The sequence below is a fragment of the Cydia amplana genome, chromosome 4, assembly GCF_948474715.1.
Source record: "Cydia amplana chromosome 4, ilCydAmpl1.1, whole genome shotgun sequence".
Taxonomy (NCBI): Eukaryota; Metazoa; Arthropoda; class Insecta; order Lepidoptera; family Tortricidae; genus Cydia; species Cydia amplana.
In genome coordinates, this window is record NC_086072.1 from 11748223 (window position 1) to 11771827 (window position 23605).

Consider the following 23605-nt stretch of genomic DNA (forward strand, 5'->3'; position numbering starts at 1 on the left):
GGTATTACACTTATAAAAGATAAGACATATAGTAGGTATGTAAGCTTACGAAACGCTAGGCATAAAACTGGTAGACACGGAAGTACTAGAGTACTTTGTATTGACATGCTTCTGTTTTGCGCTTATGTATTTTTTTTAATTTAGGATGACTTGAATTACGTTAAATTAAGTTAAATATGTTTTAGGACGACCAGTTTCATTTTTGCCTATAGTAAGTTTACATACTGCATAGGAAACTTAAAACAATTATTAGGTACAACATTATTAATCTAGTCTTCAAGTTACCTATATACTTAATACTTCAATAGCCTTATTACGTTTTAGTAATTATCAAACGTAAATGTAAAAATAGGTCTTATTCATTGTGCGTGTTATAAAAGTGACCACATTACATTTACATGTACATTTTTCTGATTGCATTGTAAAAGTGTGTACTCGTATTTACTACATCATATTTATCTCGTTAGATTATTAATTAATCATTTGATTGATTTTAATAACAGACGAGTTAATAATAAAGACTAAAAATAACCATTATGCTAATTATGTTCCTTCTTCTGTCTTGCGGAAGGTAGGTTCTTATAAAAATATTCGGGAGGAGGATCCTTTGTTACGGAGGAACGCATGAACGTATGAAGAGTCTTTGATAATTAGTCGTGTATGTTTGAATTAATGTATATAAGTATTCATAGTTAACTCTATAAATCTTTCTTGTTATTTTCCGGTCAAAATGTTTTTTAGCAATTTTAAAACGGAATAAGTTTTGAGAAACATCAAAGCAAAACAAATTATACATTTGTTACATTTGAGTTATAAACAAACACAATAGTGCTCATAAGTACAAAAACTGTATGTACAAAAAATGTAAAACGCGTTAATTGTATATCAAGCTATAAATAAACAATGTAGGTATAAGTGATAAAATAAATGCTCAATACTGGAGAAATAAATTGCTTCTGAATAAATACTCTGAACGTATACGTAATCTACTTGAGCCTTAAAGTTTATAATTGTCACGCTAAACATACCACTTTGCCAATGAGCAGAAAGGTAGGATAAACGACCTGTCAGCACCCAAAGATCGGCCTTCAACTTTATTATAAGGTGGCAGTTGCTATAGGAAAGGAATAGTTGCTAATTTTCAATTCCAACCATTGGGTAGTTTACCCTAATTGTCAAAATTTAGATGCATTTAGCAACCGGTAAAGATGCTTCTTGCAATGAATGATGCTTAACAACGTCATTAATATTGACTATCTCCTGAAAACGTCACACTGTCCATGATCAAAAACCTTAGTGTAAGGCCTGAGTGGCCGCTCGAGTTGAGCGTGCAGCGTCGCGGGTCGTGCGGCGTGCATGTTAAACAAATGCAAGCGTAAGGTATAGGAGCGGCCTTAGTACACGCTGCTCAAATTACTTGTGAGCCCGATGCCACGCTGCACGCCCCGCCCAACACTCCGCTCCGAGCGTCCACTCAGGCCTTACACTTCGTTTTTGGCGTCACATTTATGTTTTTAACTTTAGCATCTGATGCCTCACCCTTCTTCGTCGGGTTTGTCACAAGCAAGGGGGCGGCAGCGGCATGGCAATCCGCTTGCACACCTCAAGAAGGAAATTCTTGAGGATCGCGGGCAAAGTTTTTTTTGGTACCGACCCGTTCAAAGTTATAGTAGGAATGAAGTATGGGTCAATAATCTGGGTGTCGTCTCCGTACTTCTTCAGTAGATTCGATCCGTGCTCGCTAGATGAACAGGTGCTGATGGGGTTTGGGTCTACGTTCATCTCTTTTGCACACTAAAAACAATATAGTGAGAATTGATAATATATGTATTGGTATGATATTTATATTGTGGATAAGTACCTTACATAAAATTAACTAAAAATGTCCGTAAGTCCTACATCAGGACGTGACTCTTTTTTTAAATTTCATAACCTATTTACCAGGCGAATATAATGTGACCTTCGTAGTCAATTGTCTATCTGGGGGCACGGCCGTGCCCCCGCCAAGACGAGACAAAGGGCAAAAGGCAGTGCATCTTTTCTCGGCTGGTTTCGTCGTATTTTCGAACCCTCGTAGTTACGGCTAGGATAATGCTAGAGAGCTGAAGTTTTTATTATACCAAGAATTTGGTAGACTAATCAAAAACACCAAGTTTTATTAGGCTTGTTATTACGCCATGGCGCTGTTTACAAAAAGCTAGTGAACTGAATGAAATTCAATTATATTGTTTTCAAAACTACTAAATTAGAATGCCATAATCGGCCCATATATCTAACATTGTATAAAGTCTGTCGAGTTACTCGATACCACCCTGTATAAATAGGGTTCAAAGGTAAGACAGTAAATTATACAAAGCTTACCCTTGAGAGAGCTTCATCTGGGTCGCTGTTATCCAGGATCATACATTCTGTAAACTTCACTGCTGTTGTCGTGTTTGCTACAGCCTCAATAGAACAAGCGTGGATCTTGTTCGCGTAGCACTCAGTCTCGCCGTGTTGACAGTCGAAATAATACTTTCCATCTTTCTCTTTGGTCTAAAAATAGAACAATGAATTATAAACTGAAATAAATGTCATATACTAAGAAAAAATGACCCAAGCCTCTAGTGCCCCAGGCTATATAATATTTTCTGAAAATAATTTAATTTGTTCTAGTATGTAGAACAATGAATGTTAAATAATGTGTCTTAATTTTTTTTGTTTCCAACAAAGTTACTTCCAAAGATAATACAGTAGAACCTTGATTATACGATCCTTGAATATCCGAACTCTCAATTAAATACCTACTGTGTGGTTACATAACCACAATCCACAATACATAATTTAATTAGTCATCCAAATAAAAGTATTTAAGTTTCACTCTGGATATAAAGTAGGTATGTTGTTGTTTATGGCTGAAATATCCATGATATTCTAACAAATATGAACATGCAAGGACAACACATGTTTATCTATAGCAATAAACATTATCAATATGACCATGAATGTAAAATAAATCCGTAATGTTAACACAAGTGGGCAAAGGGAAATTTAACCTAGTGGGAAAAGGACCTAATAAAAACAATAAGCAAAATTCTAAAATAAAAACAACACTGGAAAGGAAATGTATCCAGTTCAAAAGATAGCTAACTAGAAAATGCCAATTGTAACTTAAATAATGTATGGAAATAGTCACGTGACATTTCTTAGCATCTATCATCCCGATACATGTTTCATTTCGATTGGCGTTTTTTAATGTACATTGTCATCGTGGCTAGGCCCCCTGGGCATTTTCAGCAGATTGACATCCATTGTTCAAGTCCATATCTACTAATGTACCCATGAATGGATAGTCATAGCTGCTGGGATCCATTCCAACCTTCACAATAGCTAGCAGTGACCAGGGGCCCGTTTATCAAAAGCTAGCAACTTGTAATACAAGCGGATGTCACTTTTTGACAGCATTTGCTAGAAAGGGAGTTCATCCTCTGGTATTACAAGTTTCTAAAAGATATAAATAATAATTATAATTACAATATAAGAGCGTTTTCCAAAAAAATTTTACATTTCATTCAAGTCTTCAAAATATTGACTTCTTGGGCTCATTTTACTCAGAATCATTTGTACATTCACGCCTCATACATGAAAAAATGTGCCCCAACATTTTGTATGAAAAAATATTTTTCCAGTGCGTTATGTTCATACAAATAAAATGTGATGATCTGGAAAGGAAATCTTGTGACCTATTTTTCATGTATGAGGCGTGAATGTACAAATGATTCTGAGTAAAATGAGCCCAAGAAGTCAATATTTTGAAGACATGAATGAAATGTAATTTTTTTTGGAAAATGCTCATAAACTCAGAATACTTACAGTTGCTTTTCCATAAGGGATAAGAGCTATATCTAGGAACTCTGACAGTTTTTCTGTGACGGGCCAGAGGTGTTTTAAGAAGAAATGCCTGGAGTCCGGACACAGTGCCTCATAGTACACCCGCACCTTCACCTTGTCCTGTTTATGTATATTAAACATGTCATCCTCCAGTTCCACTATTCCAGGCTAAAACAAAATAAATCAATGAAGGAATTGCATTTCAAGCATTTGTAAAAATAATAAATACTTAGTTGAGATTTGAGAAGATTGTTGAATCAGCAAAACAATTCACTACACATTTAGTGTTTAAAAAAATAATTATCTAAAGCAGTGAGTATTTTTTGTTTACAAAAAACTATCAAATTATGTCACTACTAAATGTGAAAAGAATGTTATACCGTAATATAACAAACTTCATTAGCAACAACAATACTAAGTATTACCTAAAACCTAAAGTAATATAGCCAATTCAAGCCAAATATAACAGAATTAACCTGTCAAATCGAGTAAGAGATTTGGTTCAAAACATACCTGAGACAGTTTCTCATCTCGCCCAGAATTCCCCGGAAACATACTAAACAGCTGCCACATTATTAACGACAACAATATTACAACAATTAATCTGTATCGATTACAAGAAAAAGCCATTTTCAAAAAATCTTTACAAGTGGTCATATCATAAGTCTGTAAAATTTGCAGTATTATCAAATGGAATAAACAATGATATATGAAAATATATTAAATAAGTTACGTGGAAGTGCTGTTTTTGTTCAATAACTACTTCACTTACAAAATTACTTGAAAATAAATAAAAAAGTAATAATAGTTTTCATTTTATTCGGTCCGCGACCTAGTTTCCATTTGGCGAATTATATTTCATTACGTTTGATGATGCAGAAATTTGGCGTACAATATTAAACCTTATTTGGTGTATCATATGGTAGAAACTTCAATACAGGCTTTCTACCAACGTTTAGAAATACGACTTTATTTGCATTGATAAATGTCACATTGTTGACACGTCATTTTGACAACTAGTTTTTTTTTTAATTGTAATAGACCCAAGCCCGATTATACATTATCAATTTATAATACATTCAATTTATCACACGATTCACACGAAACAAAGAAATATATACTTGGTCAACCAGATCTTGACAGTAGAAAAAGGCGGCAAATTTGAAAAATGTAGGCGCGAAGGGATATCGTCCCATAGAAAATTTGAATTTCGCGCCTTTTTTTACTGACAAGATTTGGTTGACCAGCTATATATACTTGGTCAACCAAATCAAAAACAACAAAAATATCAACAACAAAAACTATACTCGTCCTTTTCTTTTGGGTGCTAGTACTAATGTACGACAAAGATAGTATGATTATCTCTTGCTATAATTGAAATGAGCCAGCCTTCATAGCCTTCTTAATTTATAGAATTCAGTCACTGTTTCATTTGTATTGCCAAAAAAGGCATTAAAAAATCTAGAATATAAATTTTATTTGCATTGGTTTTGCCTCACTGTTGCTAAAATTTTACTGTCAAGCCCACTCCACACTCGTGCGCGAATCACGGCGCGAACGGGAGTGTGGAGTCGATTTCACAAATCTGCGAACTTGACTCCCCACTCGCGTTCGCAGCTTCGCGCCGCGATTCGCGCACGAGTGTGGAAGGGGCTTTAGAAATATAGTTTGGCAAACTAATTCTATCAGTCGAAAAAGGCCTGTCCAGACAAGGACAATTTTTCGCCAATCTGATTTATAAATTATTCGATCGAATCAGGACGTGCGGACAGAAACGCCAATTTGGCTCACCGAATTCGACCGCCGATTATGACCGGTACCAAAGAGTAAAGTAAGTATAATAGGACGCAAGAATACCAATTTGTGACGCTATTAGGGGCATTATTTTAATTTTTAGCGGTCAAATATCACCATAAATTTAAAATTGGTGAAAGTGGCCAAATTGGTGTTTGCGTCCGTACCGTTTAATCAGATTGGCGAAAAATTGTACTCGTCTGGACAGTACGGATATGATGGTCGTTCTTGTCTACGTGACAGCGTGATAAAACGGTGTCCGTCACTTTCTTTCCCACGGTGTTAAACAGTGACAGTTATTTTATCACGTGGATAAAGATGGATAAAGCTATCCATAATAGGCTGGCTGGTCTATATAGACATGATGTAAACTCGAAGGGTCAATGTCCCTACAAATCTATATATAATTATGATAAAATTAGCGTAAATCTGTCGATCTCCCGTACGAAACTTGAATTTCGCGCCTATTCTACTGACAAGTGGTAAGGTTAGAAAGAGACTTCCGCTTGTAAATTGTAACTTGTAGCTTTATAAAATAGGCCACAGGAGGTCTCGGGTTCAAATCCTTCCATCACATGTTTGTTCCTGAGCTATGGAAGTTTTCTATGTAAGTATTATTTATCTATATGTATAATTATATCTCGTCATCAATCATCAAGTAACCACAACACAAGCCTTATTGAGCTTACTATGGGGCTAGGTTGATTTGTGTAAAGGCCCCTGTACACAATGGGCCATCGCCGGCCAGTCCAAGGGACGCAGCCATGTGGTAGAATGAGATAGCAATATCACTTGCTCCCTCTAACGCATAAATGCATCCCCCAGAATGGCCCACGCTGGCCCATTGGGTACAGGGGCCTTAAGATTGTCCCATAGTATTTTAAATTTTAATATATAATACTATTAGCATCGGAAAATTGGGTAACTAAGTGTCTACTAATAACGTTACATGTGGGATGGGATGGACCCTGACTTAAAATGGACATCAAAATAAATTCCGTAAAGTTTGTATCATTTTGATATAATAATATAGGTAGGTACATGACAGTCACATTACTCAGTCAAATGTAAACCGCTAAACTTTTCCACATCATAAAAACCAGCTTTCACTTGTCTCCCGCCAAAGAATCTGCCGTTCAGGTCAACAACAGCTTTGATAGCACTTTCTATCCGTTTGAACTCCACGAATATTCGCACGGCCTCGTCGGCGGGCGCGTTCGGCAGCTCGAAGATGAGCACTTTGATGACGTCACCGTATTTGGTGTTGCACTCGTCTTTGACTTCGGGCTCCAACTCTTCGTCCACGTCGCCTGGCCCAACCATGTTCTGTAAATAAAAATAAAATAAATTATTTTTTATTGCCAAAAAAACAAATAAGTAACTAAATAAAATAAATAAATAAATATTATAGGAAATTCTTACACAGATTGACTAAGTCCCACAGTAAACTCAAGAAGGATTGTGTTGAGGGCACTGTTGTGGGTAGTCATACAACGATGTATATAATATAAAAATACATAAATACATAGAAAACACCTAAGACTCAGGCACAAATATCAGAGGGTCTACCGCGAACCACGTTCGACGTGTTACGTCCCTGTCACACTTACGTACGAATTTACAAGTGCGACAGAGAGGCAACACGTCGAACGTGGTTCGCGGTAGGCGCTCTGCGCTTATCACACAAATAAATGTCCTTAATTCGAACTCAGGACCGCGGCTTTCAGAGGCAGGGTCACTACCCACTAGGCCAGACCAGTCGTCCAAATGTAAATGTTGAGATAATTAATATTTTATTTCCATTGGACCTGCATGTGTATACCTGCTTGTTGGGTATCAATATATATGTTGGCGGCCGAACGTAAGATCAGGCAGATCGTGAAATTCCTAGGCATATCGTGAAACGTAAAAATCTTTGTCTCGTTCCCTGAGTCGACGGAGCCCTGCGGGCCTCCTATTTCTGGACAGTTTGCCTTTCGGGCATCTAAAGCAACCTAACGAACCTATCTCACCTATCTATTGGTTTAATGTGACTACTGTCGAAACATTACGATCTGCCTAATTTTACGATCGGCCGCCGACATATAATCCAATTCTATACATCGCTATAGTATACAATTCTGGGGTAATAGTTATAAATATAATGTCCAGGCTGCATTTCTTGGGCAAAAAAGAGCAATTAGAATTATGGCTAAAGTTCCTCAGCAGACATCTTGCAAACCATACTTTATCAAGTTTAAAATTCTGTCTATGCCCTGTCTCTATATTTTAGTGGTTCTTACAGACTTGATCAAGCACATGGATGATATTGAAACGCAGGAACAAAGAGTTACCTAATTACGATTAGATTAGAATAGCGATTATTTGATTTATGAATTACAGCTTTAGATACTCGTACATAAGATTATTTGTTTATGGTTCACATTTTATATTATTATTAAGTCCAAATTCCAGTTAAAACTTACTCGGAGCAGTACAACTTTACTGGGCGATTTCATAATCTCCGTGATAGACGGTTCCTGTCTCGACATTTGTGGTGAGTTAGACGCAGTGCCTGGAGACTCTAGAATGAAAAATAAGAGGAACATTTGTAGTTTTCTAATAATTTAAGGAACGATTAACTTATTCTCTATAATAGGCTACATAACTAATTTTTTTTTATGGTATCAATCGATCGGGTTTGTTTTTAGGATCAAATGTCTATATGGGACCCATTGCATTAAAGTAACACAAAAGTCAGAAATTGTAGTCAAAGTCCGACAGTCGCACTTCACTCGCGAAACGCCCTATACAAAACGGCCAAAGGCCGTGACGTCATCGCCCATCTTGTAGTATGGACAAAACAAGAAAATTGCGTTTTTGTCGGTGAAATATTGCGTTTATGTATATAGTTGCTATACAATATTTTTTTGGATAAAATGTAAGGAATCGAATGGTACCCTTACTTTTATCGTTTTTGGAAGTTAAAAAAAAAATTAATTTTGAAACTTTCAGGTCCAGTAATTTTATAATTTTTCAATATTTTATTTTAATATCCACATTATTGTGATAAATTGCTCGTTTGCTATCTTTTTTACTAGATTTTGTTATAAAATGCAACATGTGTCATCATCCCTATTAATGGAAACCCTATGCACGCTACTGCTTGCCAATCTCAGCTGGAGGTATCTTGTGAATATCCTTTCTACTTTATGCAGTAATATAAGCAATCTACTAGCAATACCATGCACATATCGATTTATTTATTTATTAGAGTGTTGCGTTCTTTTCTGTGTTTTCACTCCTCGGTTCCGACCGACGCGATATTGGGCAGAAAAGTCAAGTCAAATATCGACCCCCCGGGGGGTTGACGGTTTAAGTCAATGATCATTTTTAACTGTCATGAAAAAAAGAACATAGAGTTTAGGGCTGATTTAGACGGCGCGCGAACTCGCATGCGATTTTAGTTACATTGCGGACTGTTGGTTACGTCCAATTCAACCGACCGATCAAAACCCGGAATGTAATGAAACTCGCATGCGAGTTCTCACATCGTCTAAATGAGCCCTAAGGGTCGGTTGCACTGCACATGACTGCACTAAACGTTACGGCCCAAAGCATCTGTAATTTTCTGGATGCAACGGGCATTAGTAATGAACTTTAAAGGGCCGTCACAATAGATCAATACTTGGTCGACGTGACACTCAAAGGCCCGATACCACCCCAATAATAAACTGTTTGTCATCGTTAACCTTTTGAACGCCAAACGGCGCATCCATTTGCCGTGCCACTGATGCCACGGGGGTAAAATTTAGTTTTGTGAATAACAAAACCTAAAAGTGGGGTGTTTTTCAGTAGATTTCATCAAAAAACGATCGACGTCAAATGCCGTCTTTGGCGTCGTTGTCACGATTTTGCGTTGACGTCAATTGCCGTCTGTGGCGTTCAAAAGGTTAAAGAGTTCGCTAAATTTTATTGTATGGAAAGCTTCATAGTAAACCGCCGCGGCGCGCCGGGTGACGTTGATCAGTCTGTCAAGTGCGGATGGTGCAACTGGCCCTTAGTCTCCTCAAAATGCGGTACCTGATCCCGGCAACGCGGGCACGGCGAACGCCGGCGGCGGCATAACGGCGCCGCCATCTTTTTCGTGGATGATGCGGCCGCCCCTTTTGGATGTCTTCTCGACTTGGAGGGCTACCGACATTCCTTGTTCCTTCTTGCCAAGCCCTTGCCCCTCCTAAAACATAAGCACTTTGGTAAAATAACTTATTAATGTTAATAAAAGCGGCCAAGTGCGAGTCGGACTCGCCCATGAAGGGTTCCGTATTTAGGCGATTTATGACGTATTAACACCGTATTAAAAAAAAACTACTTACTAGATCTCGTTCAAACCAATTTTCGGTGGAAGTTTACACGGTAATGTACATCATATATTTTTTTTAGTTTTATCATTCTGTTATTTTAGAAGTTACAGGGGGGGGGGGGGACACACATTTTACCACTTTGGAAGTGTCTCTCGCGCAAACTATTCAGTTTAGAAAAAAATGATATTAGAAACCTCAATATCATTTTTGAAGACCTATCCATAGATACCCCACACGTATAGGTTTGATGAAAAAAAATTTTTGAGTTTCAGTTCTAAGTAAGGGAACCCCAAAAATTTATTGTTTTTTTTTTCTATTTTTGTGTGAAAATCTTAATGCGGTTCACAGAATACATCTACTTACCAAGTTTCAACAGTATAGTTCTTATAGTTTCGGAGAAAAGTGACTGTGACATACACGGACAGACGGACAGACAGACAGACAGACAGACAGACATGACGAATCTATAAGGGTTCCGTTTTTTGCCATTTGGCTACGGAACCCTAAAAAGTGCCTTGGATTGTAATAGCTGTAATAAGTTTATGGCTTTTTACATGCTCCGCTGCACAGAGAGTGGGATGGCACATTTTTTTTTATGCCAACGGGGTTCTATCATAAAACACCCAGACTTCACTTTTAAGTATGTAAATTCAATGTTGACGTGTAAAAGTGCCCTTGTGCTGAATAAATGTTGATGTTTGATGTTTGAAGTGCACATTTTCTAATTCCCTCTTCTAAACCAAAGATTGTGAAATTCCGGTCTGGCCAATCATTAACTTGTTAAGTAATAGCTTTACATGTTTTGAGCAGCATATAATGATATACCCTCACTATAAAACCCACCTCGTCTTCATCTTCTTTATTAGAATAATAATCTCACCTTGACGGCGTATACCAGGACATCAGGACGTTAAGAGTGAAAAGTTGGAGAAGGAAGGCCACAAATAGATCGGACTGGAGAGACTTGCTTGACCAGGCTAAGGCCCACCCGCGCTGATGAATCTCACCTTAAAGCCATATTTAGCCATAATCTTAGCCGCGATGGAGCTGGCGCCGTAGCCGCCGAGCGAGAAGCCGGGCGCGGGGGCGAGCGAAGCGGCGGGCGACGGCGGCGGCGTGTCGGCCGCGGCCGTGAGCGACGGCGGCGGCGCTATGGCCGCGCCCGCCGCGCGCTTTGATATTTCCTCGGCCTCTTCTTCTTCAGGTTGCTGTGGACATGGAAATGTTTATTTATAACAAGCATTATACTTCGTTTTTTTAGCATTAGAAATAAGGTAAACAATCTTGATGTGTCTTTTAATTGAAAAACACATTTTAAAAATAAGTTACGGTAAATATGTAACAATTATGAATCTAATACGATCTTTTATAGTCTACTGCTTTCATAAGTAATAGTTATTGATTTTTAAAAAGTGTTTTTTTTAATTAAAAGACATGTCAAAATCGCTTACCTTCTTTCAAGTTCTTCCTAATGCTAAAAAAAACGAACTATAGTAGTTTTAATGCTATGGTGGACAATACAAATTAATTCACTTCCATACGGGGTAGTAGTTTATGTAAAAAATAATTTAAATATCACAGTTGTGGAACCCCATATACTAGATTGCAATCGGCTCTTAATTAAAATCGGATCAGATACTGCAGTATTAGCCTTATATAGACCCCCCTCCTTTAGAGATACCAATAATTTTATCAAGTCCCTGGATGAAAATCTAAGTAAACTAACATCCTTCAAAAATATAGTATTGATAGGAGATATTAATATTAACATTCTATCTGAAAACAGCGAATCCTCGCTGACAGCACAAAGCTATCTTAACCTGTGTTCTTTCCATGGCTTACTACCAGCGCACACGCTTCCTACACATCAAAGCGGGTCATGCTTAGATCATATTATGGTAAAATCTAATTCTTCGGCGTTAGCACTTGTTACTAACTCTACAGTGACCGACCACAGAGCTGCCCTACTAACCCTCTATCGTAAATCACGTAGTACATGCACGCGCACGCAATTTGTCAATAAATTAAATATAAACAAACTTGGAGATGATTTACGCAATATTGACTTTGGCCCCGTTTATAATTCTGCTGATGCAGAAAATAGTATGCTGTACTTGACCAAAAATGTCCAGCAAGCAATTTTACGTAACACTAATAAGACACGTTTAAATAGCAAGAATTTTAACAAAAAACCATGGATAACCACGGGACTTCTTCGATCTATGAGACACAGGGATAAACTACACTTGAAAGCTAAAGCAAATCCAGACAATCTTATATTGCAACTGACGTATAAAAGATATCGTAACTTTTGTACCAACTTACTAAAAAACATAAAAACAAACTACGACAAAAAACAACTGGAAATTGCTGGAAAAAACAGTAAATTAGTTTGGAAACATCTTAAAAACGTAACACACACAGCAAAACAACGTGAATCATCCGCAAGTTTGCTGCAAGCAGGTCCGTCCGAATTGTTGGCTGCAAATAACACAAATGAGTTTTTCGTTAACATAGGCAAAAACCTGGCTGAAAAAGTCCAGGGATTTTCATCGCCACTCCCTTCAAGATTGCTATCCGAACCAAACAAATCTTCCAAATCTTTTGTGTTATTAAATACGGATGAAACTGAGGTTGACAGAATTATCATGAACTTAAAAGAGGATTCCGCGGTTGGTTGGGATGGCATCTCGAACAAAATAATAAAGACCTTCAGACACATCCTAGTTCCACCGCTAACACACATATTTCAAAAATGCATCTCTGAAGGAATTTTTCCGAAATGTTTGAAAAAATCCGTTGTAGTCCCTATCCACAAATCTGGTAGCAAAGCTCAAGTAACAAATTATAGACCGATTTCTCTGTTACCAGCGACATCCAAAATCCTAGAAAAAATTATTAATAACAGACTTGTACAATATCTCGAGAAGAATGCCTTTTTGGCAAAGACACAGTTTGGTTTTAGGCCAAAATTATCAACCGCAGATGCTGTACACGAATTGACTGACTATCTAGTTCAGGAATTAGACAAGGGTAACAAGACAATTGGCATCTTCCTGGACCTCGCAAAAGCATTTGACACTGTTTCTACTCCCATTTTACTGCACAAGCTCGAAACACTAGGTATTAGAGGAACACAGCATAGATTAATCGCGAGCTACCTAGACGGACGTACTCAATGCGTAAAAATAGATAACATCATAAGTTCCGATTTAGAAAACACTCCTTTTGGCTTGCCCCAAGGCAGCGTTTTGGCCTCGACCCTATTTTTGATTTATATTAATGACCTATGCAACCTAAAAATAGATAGTGGCAAAATCATTTCCTACGCAGATGACACTGCCCTACTTTTTTCCGCAAAGTCAACAAACGAGGCCTACGAGTATGCTCAACGCGGATTTGATGCTGTAACTAACTGGCTAAAACTGCATCTACTAACACTGAACTCCGACAAAACGAATTTTATAAGATTTTCCATGCGGAAAACAGATCCGGTCGCACATAACCTCAAACTTTACGCACATAACTGTAAGGAAAACTCGAATAATCTCTGCTCATGTCAATCTCTAGCTATTACTGACAAAATCAAGTATTTGGGAGTCCTGATAGACGAAACCCTCTCTTTTAAATATCACATTGAAGCATTGTGCAATAGAGTTCGAAAGTTAATGTTTATATTTAAAAAACTTCGTTCAATCGCTGATTCAAATTTAATCAAACAAGTATACTTTGCGCTATGTCAATCGATACTAACTTACTGCATCTCGTCTTGGGGTGGCACAGCTAAAACTACACTACTAACCCTAGAAAGAGCTCAAAGAGCCTTATTAAAGGTAGCCACTTCCCGCCCATTCCTATACCCTACTGACCTCCTTTATAAATCATGTGAAGTACTAACTGTTCGTCAATTATATATATTAAGCACAGTACTAAAGCAGCACGCCAGAACTCCTTTCAACACTGATTATAGAAATAAAAGGCGCAAAGATATTATATGCATGCAAACCGTACAAAGAAAATACGTATTTTCATCTAGATTCTTTGTCTTTTTGGGCCCATTTTTGTACAACAGGTTAAATGCAACACTAGACTTATACCCACTTAGCTATGCTTGTTGCAAGAATACTCTACGACGCGCCTTTCAAAAAATGACGTACGATGATACAGAGAACTTACTAATAGTCGTAAAATGATTACCTACTGCCTACTGTATTCTGATATTTAATACTTAAGAACCTACTTTTTTGTTTAGGTAATAAGACTTATATTGTGTACTACTTATAGTTTATAATTAAGTGAATAATTAATAAATAGTTAATATTGTCCTTCGCTGCCTGAAACACAGGGAATCCTAGTTCAGGCATTTGTAAATCACTTGTCTTTATAAATTCTTAGTCTTTAAGAGCAACCACTGTACTATACTTTTCTCAATAAATTATTTGTATTTGTATTTGTATTTGTTATACATAACTAAAGTATACTTACCATACATAACTAAAGTATAGTAACTTCGTTTTGGCTTTGCTTTGCTAATGTATCTCAAAACTTCCAATATTCTCAAAACGAGTGAATGCTTTTAAAAACTTATGGTTATGCTAAAGCGCACGAAAGGGACGGGTAGACTATCTCGCGCGCGAAATTCTGTCGCGGAGCACTGATGCTAAACTTACTGTATCAATAAAAAAAAAGTCAAACTGGTTTCTACAGATTACAGTCCCAATGACAATGAAGCCGTTCAGGAGAGTTAAAGCATTATTTTAACTTATGTTGTGAATTTATTAAAATATTAATTTGATCAATTAATCAAATAATCACCATAGGTATAAGTGTTTTTTCAGGAATGATGTCATCCTCATCTCCAAATCGGCTTTTACGTTTTCTGTCAGATCTATCAGTTCTGTCACCCCCATCCAGCTGCAATCTTTTGGCTTGTAATTCTGAAACACATATTCAATCGTTTTAATCGTTTGACTGCCAAATACGCGTGTGACTACAGCTCAATATCAACCTTCTTACATTATGACAAGGTTCACAATGACGCGCCATGCACGTAAGGTTACTACTGTAACGTCAGTTACCTTAGGATAGGATGCCTGCAACACTAGATGTGCATGCCATTTTTTAAATCCAAGTACACTATTCTAATTCTGTAACCCATGGATCATACTGTAGTCCCTTGAGAAAATATTATCAGGGAGTTTGGTCTATAGTTTATGAAAGGATTAACCAGGAACCAGGACCAGTAAAATTATTTACTATAAAATTCATTATTCATAACAAGACTGCCTTCAGAATGAAATATTCTTACAATCTAATATAAAATTTATTAGCGATTTTAAAATACAAGTCTTAAGTTATGGAGACCATATAGCAATTTTTTATTTATTCTCAATAGGCAGCTCTACACAGACCGAGCTGCCTTGCGCAGCAATACCCTCTCTCTCTGTAGACCTGCCTAATTGCAATAGGTAAAAAAAGGTTAACACACCTTTGGCTACTTTTTCATAATCATTAGGCCACATGGGATCATATTCGTTAGCAACATTCCAGTCAAAATCCTGTACATTCAATGTTGCAGTTATAGTGTTTGCTTGCAAACTTGGACTGTCAGAATTTGGCTCATCTTCATCTTTTTGTTTACTTTTAAGATCAATTACAGGTGTCAGCTGGAAATAAAAATATATGTATTACAGCACCAGCCAAAAATAATTCAAGTTCACGGCAAACCTTTTTTGGTTTCCTAATTGACAACATTATTAGTTCAATTGTCATAATTATAGTGTGAATAAAAAAGCAAATAATACACAGCCATAAAAAAATATTACCATGTACATATATTATGTTGTACATTAACACAAATAAACTATACGCCTTTAAGGCACAGGCAGGACAGCTTTTATGGTAGAGGTTATATGCCTTACTAGACATTTAGTAAAATATATAATATGACTCTTTGCTATATTTACTTCTTGTGCCCATGTTTAAAAGCAATTAGGTTGTCTGAATAATGTTATTTCCATACGTATAGGCGCTTTATACGTATAGTAGACGCAATGGATCGTGAACATTAAGCATTTTTATCACTGCTTGTGGTTTATTATAAAGATTACCGGTCTGTATTTTACCTGTGTAGATCGCCGTAATGCGTCGCGCTTTGGTTGTGTTACAGCAGCCTTTTTCAGTTGTAACTGTGACTGTAATAACTTTATACCTGAAGACCAGCCAGCGACTTTTTCAGTTGTTCTGGCTTTGATAGTGTCAAGATCGTCATACAAAGACATTTTGTTTCAAATTACACTTCTAAGCGTAGTATGATTATAATTCCATTAGCCTGCAATTATTAAATTAGTATTAAACAACTTTTGGATTAAAATTGTAGTTTATTATCGCCATGTACGCGTTCATTTTATCACTGTCAACTGTCACTGTGTCAATAGTGTCATGGTAGTGTCAATGTCAAACAACCACTTTCGTCATCTATTCAAGGCACATTTAAAAACGCGTGTGAACGTTAATAAATAAAATATTATTGTAAGAAAGAGAGGCAAAGAGTAATTACACTTTAGGTCCTTTAGGAGCCTCTTATGTGTTGCTATTTTGGCGCAATATTTATAAAAAAATATTAAAATATTTTTCTTCAGAGAAGCGCTAAAGGCCCCAGTACACAATGGGCCATCGCCGGCCACTCCAAGGGACGCATTTATGCGTTAGAGGGAGCAAGTGATATTACTATCTCATTCTACCGCATGGCTGCGTCCGTTGGAGTGGCCGGCGATGGCCCATTGTGTACTGGGGACTTAAGAAACGAATACTTTATAATATTAGAGTCTTTGCGGATAGAGAAGAGTCGTAGAATGTATTGGATCCAAAGAATATCTCTATCCACATATACTTGGTTAACCAGATCTTGACAGTAGAAAAAGGCGGCAAATCTGAAAAATATAGGCGCGAAGGGATATCGTCCCATAGAAAGTTTGAATTTCGCGCCTTTTTTTACTGACAAGATTTGGTTGACCAGCTATATTAGCAATACGATATAATATACTTGGTCAAGCAGATCTTGTCAGTAGAAAAAGGCGGCATATTTGAAAAATGTAGGCGCGAAGGGATATCGTCCCATAGAAAATTTAAATTTCGCGCCTTTTTCTACTGACAAGATTTGCTTGACCATCTAATAATAATAATAATAATAATGTGAGCCTATATACGTCCCACTGCTGGGCACAGGCCTCCTCTCATGCGCGAGAGGGCTTGGGCTATAGTCCCCACGCTAGCCCAATGCGGATTGGGGACTTCACATACACCTTTGAATTTCTTCGCAGATGTATGCAGGTTTCCTCACGATGTTTTCCTTCACCGAAAAGCTAGTGGTAAATATCAAATGATATTTCGTACATAAGTTCCGAAAAACTCATTGGTACGAGCCAGGATTTGAACCCGCGACCTCCGGATTGAAAGTCGGACGTCATATCCACTCGGCCACCACCGCTTACATCACCACCATGACCATCTATACATTGAAAATAAAATATAGTCTGTCAAACAACATTGTCAGTAGAAAAGCGCGAAATTCAATTTCTCTATGCAATGATAACCCTTCGCACCTACATTTTTTAAATTTTCCGCTCTTTTCTACTGACGGAAATGGCTTGAGAGCAAAGAATACACTTGAGAGACTTCTATAATCATAAGCTCATTGTATTCTTTGATAAGCTCCTATTTTGAAAGTAGGTACCTATCTTTGAACATGCTTATTTGATCAAAGTAAATTCAGAAATAACAAAAGAGTTTGATATGATACTTCATGTTTGAAAAATATTCAATAGTTCAACTGACATAAGCCTGAACTGAATAAAATTTTATAAGTTATTTTTATAAATTATAACGGTTGAAATACTCTTTATTACTTTATGTGATCCCCATCTAAACTTGTTATCCCTATTTTCCTACTGATTTGGCCATGGGAATTGTTAGTAGTGCAGATACGCGACGAATTAGTTTTGACAATGATCTAGCAGAGACTCCAGCTTTAAGCATTCAAAATTCTATAAGTGATGAGGTTGATGATGTCCTACGTATGGAATCTATTGTAAGTAAAAATTGTTAATACATTCTGACTAAATATGTACATAAGATTTAAATATCAGTAGGCATATAGGTATCGACTGAACTTATCATCGGTCCCACTCACAGAATTGCCAGGCTTCCGCTTACCGCGGTAATCTCAATGTCACATCCACCATCAGCACCATCCACCCATGGATGATACATCGTATGGTTGCAGAGGGTCTATCGCGAAAATCGAAAACCGAATTTAGTTATCATCTTCATCTGCGTCTCAAATGATAGGATAAAGAGGCAGATAACGAAAATGATTGCCGATTTCTGGGTAGACCCTCAGCTCCTTCTGTTTCATGAACGGTTACTGTAGTGTAGTAACTTATATTGTAGTGTACTACAATGTAATATAATGTCGTTGACCTTTTACAGGAGACTGATAGTGATCTAAAGTTTAAAGATGAAATAAAAGGCATACAAGAAGGAGGGGATAACGATTACTGGAATCGGAGACTGGAAGCTCTCAAAAAAGAGCATCAATTAATTAACAAAATTGTTGAATCAGAATATGAAAAAACGGTGGAAAACGCTAAAAAATACTACGAACCACGTACCACTTTAACGATCGAGAAAATAAAGAAAGTAAAACCTTGCCTGGACTGTCGACTAAAAGTAACTATACCTAAATGTATTATCAATAGAATCAATCCATATACGGTATATCATGACCTCTACAAAATAAACCTCACCGATAATCGTAAGAGATTGAATTCGTTACTTCTACTTAACCGGCAATTATCTGAACTATCTAAAATCTAAAACCGATCTAACCGGAGACAATAATTACTTATCTAAAATCTCATGCGATTTTTGCGTTGTCTGTAGAAGCCTATAGGAAATTCTAGGTCATGAACAGTGATCGGAATAGGCAGAGTATATTTACCTACACTTGGTAGAACAAAGTCATGAAGTGGAGACTTCCTTGCGCTATTATTTTTTTCCGGGACTTCCCGGATTTAAAATTCGGTAAAATAAATAAAATCTCATAATGTATCCCCAATGTACGTAAAATTAAATAGTAACCACAACACTACAAGTTTGTACTAGTTTACGAGTGATAATATAACATTATTGTATTTATATTATTTCAAACTTGTCCGTCTCTTTTACGCCAATACCAGCTGTGTTTAAGTGAAAGAGATAGAAATAACAGTATTACTATCTACTATGTTAATTCTACTTTCCATTGTTATCGTCTAAAAGACAAAGCAGATGTCGTTATCACTTATCGCTGTTACCTGCAACCCTTTTTATGCATTAAATAGAAAGTCGACATCAGTTTCTTACTATCCCTTGTCGAGTACGTACGGAAGTGTAGATACTGTGTTTTTTGGATATTTGACATTTGCTTGTTTACTGGAATTTCGCCTGCTATACTTGATTACACACGGCCTGAACTCGGACACCGATTTTGCTTTGATTGGATTTGGCGATTACTGGATACTGAAAACACCACGGATACTGCAAAACTACCAAGTTTCAAGGTAAGATAATGTATTTATTATTTAACATTTTTATCCTTTTCATTGTGTGTATAATCGAAAGTAAGAAAATAAAGGCTGAAATATAATTATGGACACGAACTATAACTATTGACTTGAGTCTAGCAAGTGCCTATGTTCATAATTTGGCCGTGTAATCTATTAAACCTACATACATACATTATTACAAGTGCGGGTAGTTCCAAAAACTCGTATAGCTAGAAAATGTTGACACAACTCCCTACCCGTATGCCTCTGACCACGGACGTAATGTGACATCCGAAACCTTGGGCCAAATATTAAATATAAGTGTTACGCGATTAAGTCCCGTTTTCACTTAATAATAGGTATGTGTGAAAATGGTGTTAGTTTAAATCAATATAATAATTTTGTATTTGTAGATTGAGTTGCAATGTTATTTATATTTAGACTTAATAAAATAATAATAACTTTGTACATAAAAAGAGTTTATTAAAAATAAATATAGAAGAATCCGTTTATATATTGGTTGTTTTATTTTATTCCTATTTATTGTATTGAAGCAGTTTGCATCGTTTTTTGTACTATTCAGAACAATATTAATTATTCGGTAAGTTCCCGGGACTTTAGTCCCGCAAAAAAAAATTGTCGTAAGGAAGTCTCCACTTTTTATCTATGTTCTACCAAGTGTAGGTAAATATACTCTGCCTATTCCGATCACTGGTCATGAAACTATAAGTACTCTGGCAAACCCACTTTGGCAATAGAAAAATGCGCGAAATTCAAATTTTCTGTACGAGAACCACTCTGCGCTTCCATTTGTTTAATTTGCCGCCTTTTTCTACTGACAGAAATGGCTTGCCAAACTTATTACCGATTTTGGTTTGCATATCATACATTTATAGCTGGTCAAGCTTGTCAGTAAAAAAAAAGGCGCGAAATTTTAATTTTCTATGGGACGATATCCCTTCGCGCCTACATTTTATAAATTTTCCGCCTTTTTCTACTGACAAGATCTGCTTGACCAAGTATAATTAAGGAATTCTTATTTTGGATTTAAAATGCATAAGTAGGGGAAACTGGGGAGGGTTGATCACCCCTTTTGTTTTTAGCATACATTTTCTTAACTATTTGTAGTATTGAAAAACTTTATAGACCATACGATTCAGAATTTATCTCTTCACTAATAGTTTGAATTAGAACAGATTTGTGCAATAAATTAGACCATTATTTAATGAAAACCCATACTGTTGACTTTTACCATGTGTCCCCTATGTAAGGGAGACTTATTTACCCCTGGTCGGGAGCCTTGATCCTAGGGGGATCAAGTGACCCTGGTTCTTGGGACACATGGTAAACAGATTTTTACCATGTCTCCCCATACCAGATTCTCATTGATTATATAACTCGGATCGCATTTAGCAATGCATCTATAATTTGTAAAATACACAGCAAACATATATATATATATTGCATCTTCCATGCTTTGAAGTTGTATTTCCGGTAATCAGATGTCTAAGCCGAAGGGATCAAGTCTTCCAGATTTGGGGACACTTGGTAAAAAGATTTTAAGCGGCAATGTCATATTTCGAGGATAGTATCTACATTAATTTATTCACTTTATCTACAGAAAATTAATATATGAAGATATCAAACACATATTAATCCATAATCTTATACTTTTAAAAAACAATGTAATCGTATTATCCATAAAACAACATAAAATAGGGAATCAATTTTTGAACCAAAAAAAAAGTTAAAAAAAAACAAAAATCTAAGTTATTAACATAAAATTTCTTGTAACAAGCTAAATTTTTTAAAGTTATTATGAAGGTATTTTTAGCGTCAGATACCTACAGCAATTTTAAATTTTTTACCCATCTTTGGTCGTTATTGTTTACTATAATAAATAAGTTTAGAAATTTACTGCTCACGTTTCGAGGACGGTGTTTGAGCTGCATAATCCTAAAATCCTTTCTATGGACCGTCGGTTCTATAGTACATAAGGTCGGAAAGCCATTGAAATAGCATTTCATCCATAAAAACAAATATCGCCGGTTGAAAACCAAATATCGTTATAAGTGTTGTTTGTCGACCGAGTAACATCCCCTGTGTGTAAAACGTTTAACTTGATAAACAAGACCAAGTGCGGGTAGTTTGTAAAATGTTGATGTCAACTTTAGTTAGTCTTTTCAAAGGCCACGGAGATAATTCCGTTTTCGGAGTTCGGAGTCGGTTGTATAATTAAAAACTGAATTATACGCCATTAAATCCCGTTTTAATAAACAATATTGAGTCAAAAACCTTGAAAGTTTAAATAAGTGTTTCTCTGGTCGTACTTTTGCGGCATGATTTACTAAAGAAAAGAAAATATTTATGATAAAATAAATAAATAAATAAATTGACTAAGTCCCACGGTAAGCTCAAGAAAGCTTGTGTTGTGGGTACTCAGACAACGATATATATAATATACAAATACTTAAATACATAGAAAACAACCATGACTCAGGAACAAATATCTGTGCTCATCGCACAAATAAATGCCCTTACTGGGATTCGAACCCAGGACCGCGGCTTCACAGGCAGGGTCACTACCCACTAGGCCAGACCGGTCGTCAATGCCAGATGATAGCTCTATGAATCGTTTTGTAAGTATTTATTACAATGTATACTTGATCGCTTTGGGGGTGACATGATCCCGGAATCATATCTCCCCTGAAGAAAAAGACAAAGTCTCCCCATACATAGTAAGATTATAAAACGTGCCGTACTTGAAACGTGTGTTCGCGTATATCAATGTAATCCAAGTTAATCATCACTTCAATAAACAACAAATAAAATAAACACACTCACTAATATCATTTCCATCTCATAATATAAAATAAATCCAGTTAAAGCTTACCGAAAATTGAATATAGTACGCAGAAAATCTTTCACCGTCCGCCATTTTTGAACCACTGACTTTTCCGATACAGTGCCATGACAGAACGTGAAGTTAGGAACGAATGAATGTGTGTTATCAGTGCAAAAAAATGTATCTCGTTTGGTTTGATTAAAAATGAAGTTTACCAAGTGTCCCCTAGGGATCGACCCTCCCCACCCTCACTACATGTATTAACATGTATACACAGGAAATTAACGTATTTATGTTAAGCCCCCTCCACACTCGTGCGCGAATCGCGACGCGAAGCCGCGAACGTGAGTGTGGGGGGGCTATACATATAAAGACTAGGATAAATAAAAAGTTTTGCGTGACTTTGCAGATCATGCAATGTTATGAAGAGAATCCACATCAGCCACTTGTATGTTCAGAAGTTGTTCAAGCTTTTACAGAGTGTGTAGCTTCATGCCGCTCACCTGGGAACTAAACTGTGAAGGTTTTGTCATCTAAAAATATTTTTTGTGACAATTTCTGTCAGAGTTATAATTTTATAAATAAATTAAATTTATTTCATGTATGGGCCTTTCATCAGAAACATTTTATTTGTCCAGTCACTATAACTTTTTTTTTCATAAAGTTAATTTTTTAATGAATGGTTGTTAAATCTGGTCAACCAAATCTTGTCAGTAAAAAAAGGCGCGAAATTCGAATTTTCTATGGGACGATAACCCTTCGCGCCTACATTTTTCAAATTTGCCGCCTTTTTCTACTGACAAGATCTGCTTGACCATCTATAGTTAATTTGCTGTTAACTTGTTAAGTATTGATTTTTCTTAGAAACGGTTGTTTTAAGCGGTGTCCAGACGGGATGATCAAATCTAACGATTTGAAATTAAATTGGCGTCAATTTCCAATTTAATCACCTATTTAAGATTTATGGTGATATTTTTTGAGCGCTCTAAGTTAAAAAAATTGGCGTTTGCGTCCGCACGTCCTGATTTGATCGGACAACTTCATTGAGGAAAAATTGTCTCGTCTGGATACAGCTTCATAAAACTACCTAGTGTTAGCTAGCCTTTTATACATTTTGACACAAGAATTCGTCTTACTAAATGTCTTAAACGGTGCTCTCTTTATAA

At 36.5% G+C, this 23605-nt stretch overlaps 3 protein-coding genes across 3 annotated transcripts; 1 reads left to right on the plus strand and 2 right to left on the minus strand.

The window, feature by feature from the left end:
• Nucleotides 1–1491: 1491 nt before the first annotated feature.
• Nucleotides 1492–4626, minus strand: LOC134647625 (GILT-like protein 1). The gene is made up of 4 exons (XM_063501982.1): nt 4384–4626; nt 3853–4038; nt 2362–2535; nt 1492–1794 (listed from the first exon to the last, which is right to left on the minus strand). Exons 1-4 carry the CDS (start codon nt 4525–4527, stop codon nt 1558–1560), a joined length of 741 nt encoding a protein of 246 aa, XP_063358052.1. The 5' UTR covers nt 4528–4626; the 3' UTR covers nt 1492–1557.
• A 2032-nt stretch (nt 4627–6658) lies between these two features.
• On the minus strand, nt 6659–16409 carry LOC134647240 (splicing factor 45). The gene is made up of 7 exons (XM_063501507.1): nt 16133–16409; nt 15496–15673; nt 14823–14944; nt 11015–11215; nt 9727–9880; nt 8130–8227; nt 6659–6990 (listed from the first exon to the last, which is right to left on the minus strand). The coding sequence occupies exons 1-7, from the start codon at nt 16286–16288 to the stop codon at nt 6718–6720; spliced, it is 1182 nt and encodes a 393-aa protein (XP_063357577.1). The 5' UTR covers nt 16289–16409; the 3' UTR covers nt 6659–6717.
• Nucleotides 16410–17911: 1502 nt separating this feature from the next.
• Nucleotides 17912–22995, plus strand: LOC134647626 (MICOS complex subunit Mic25-like). Its single transcript, XM_063501983.1, has 3 exons — nt 17912–18096; nt 18498–18737; nt 22849–22995. The coding sequence occupies exons 1-3, from the start codon at nt 17968–17970 to the stop codon at nt 22951–22953; spliced, it is 474 nt and encodes a 157-aa protein (XP_063358053.1). The 5' UTR covers nt 17912–17967; the 3' UTR covers nt 22954–22995.
• Nucleotides 22996–23605: the final 610 nt, after the last annotated feature.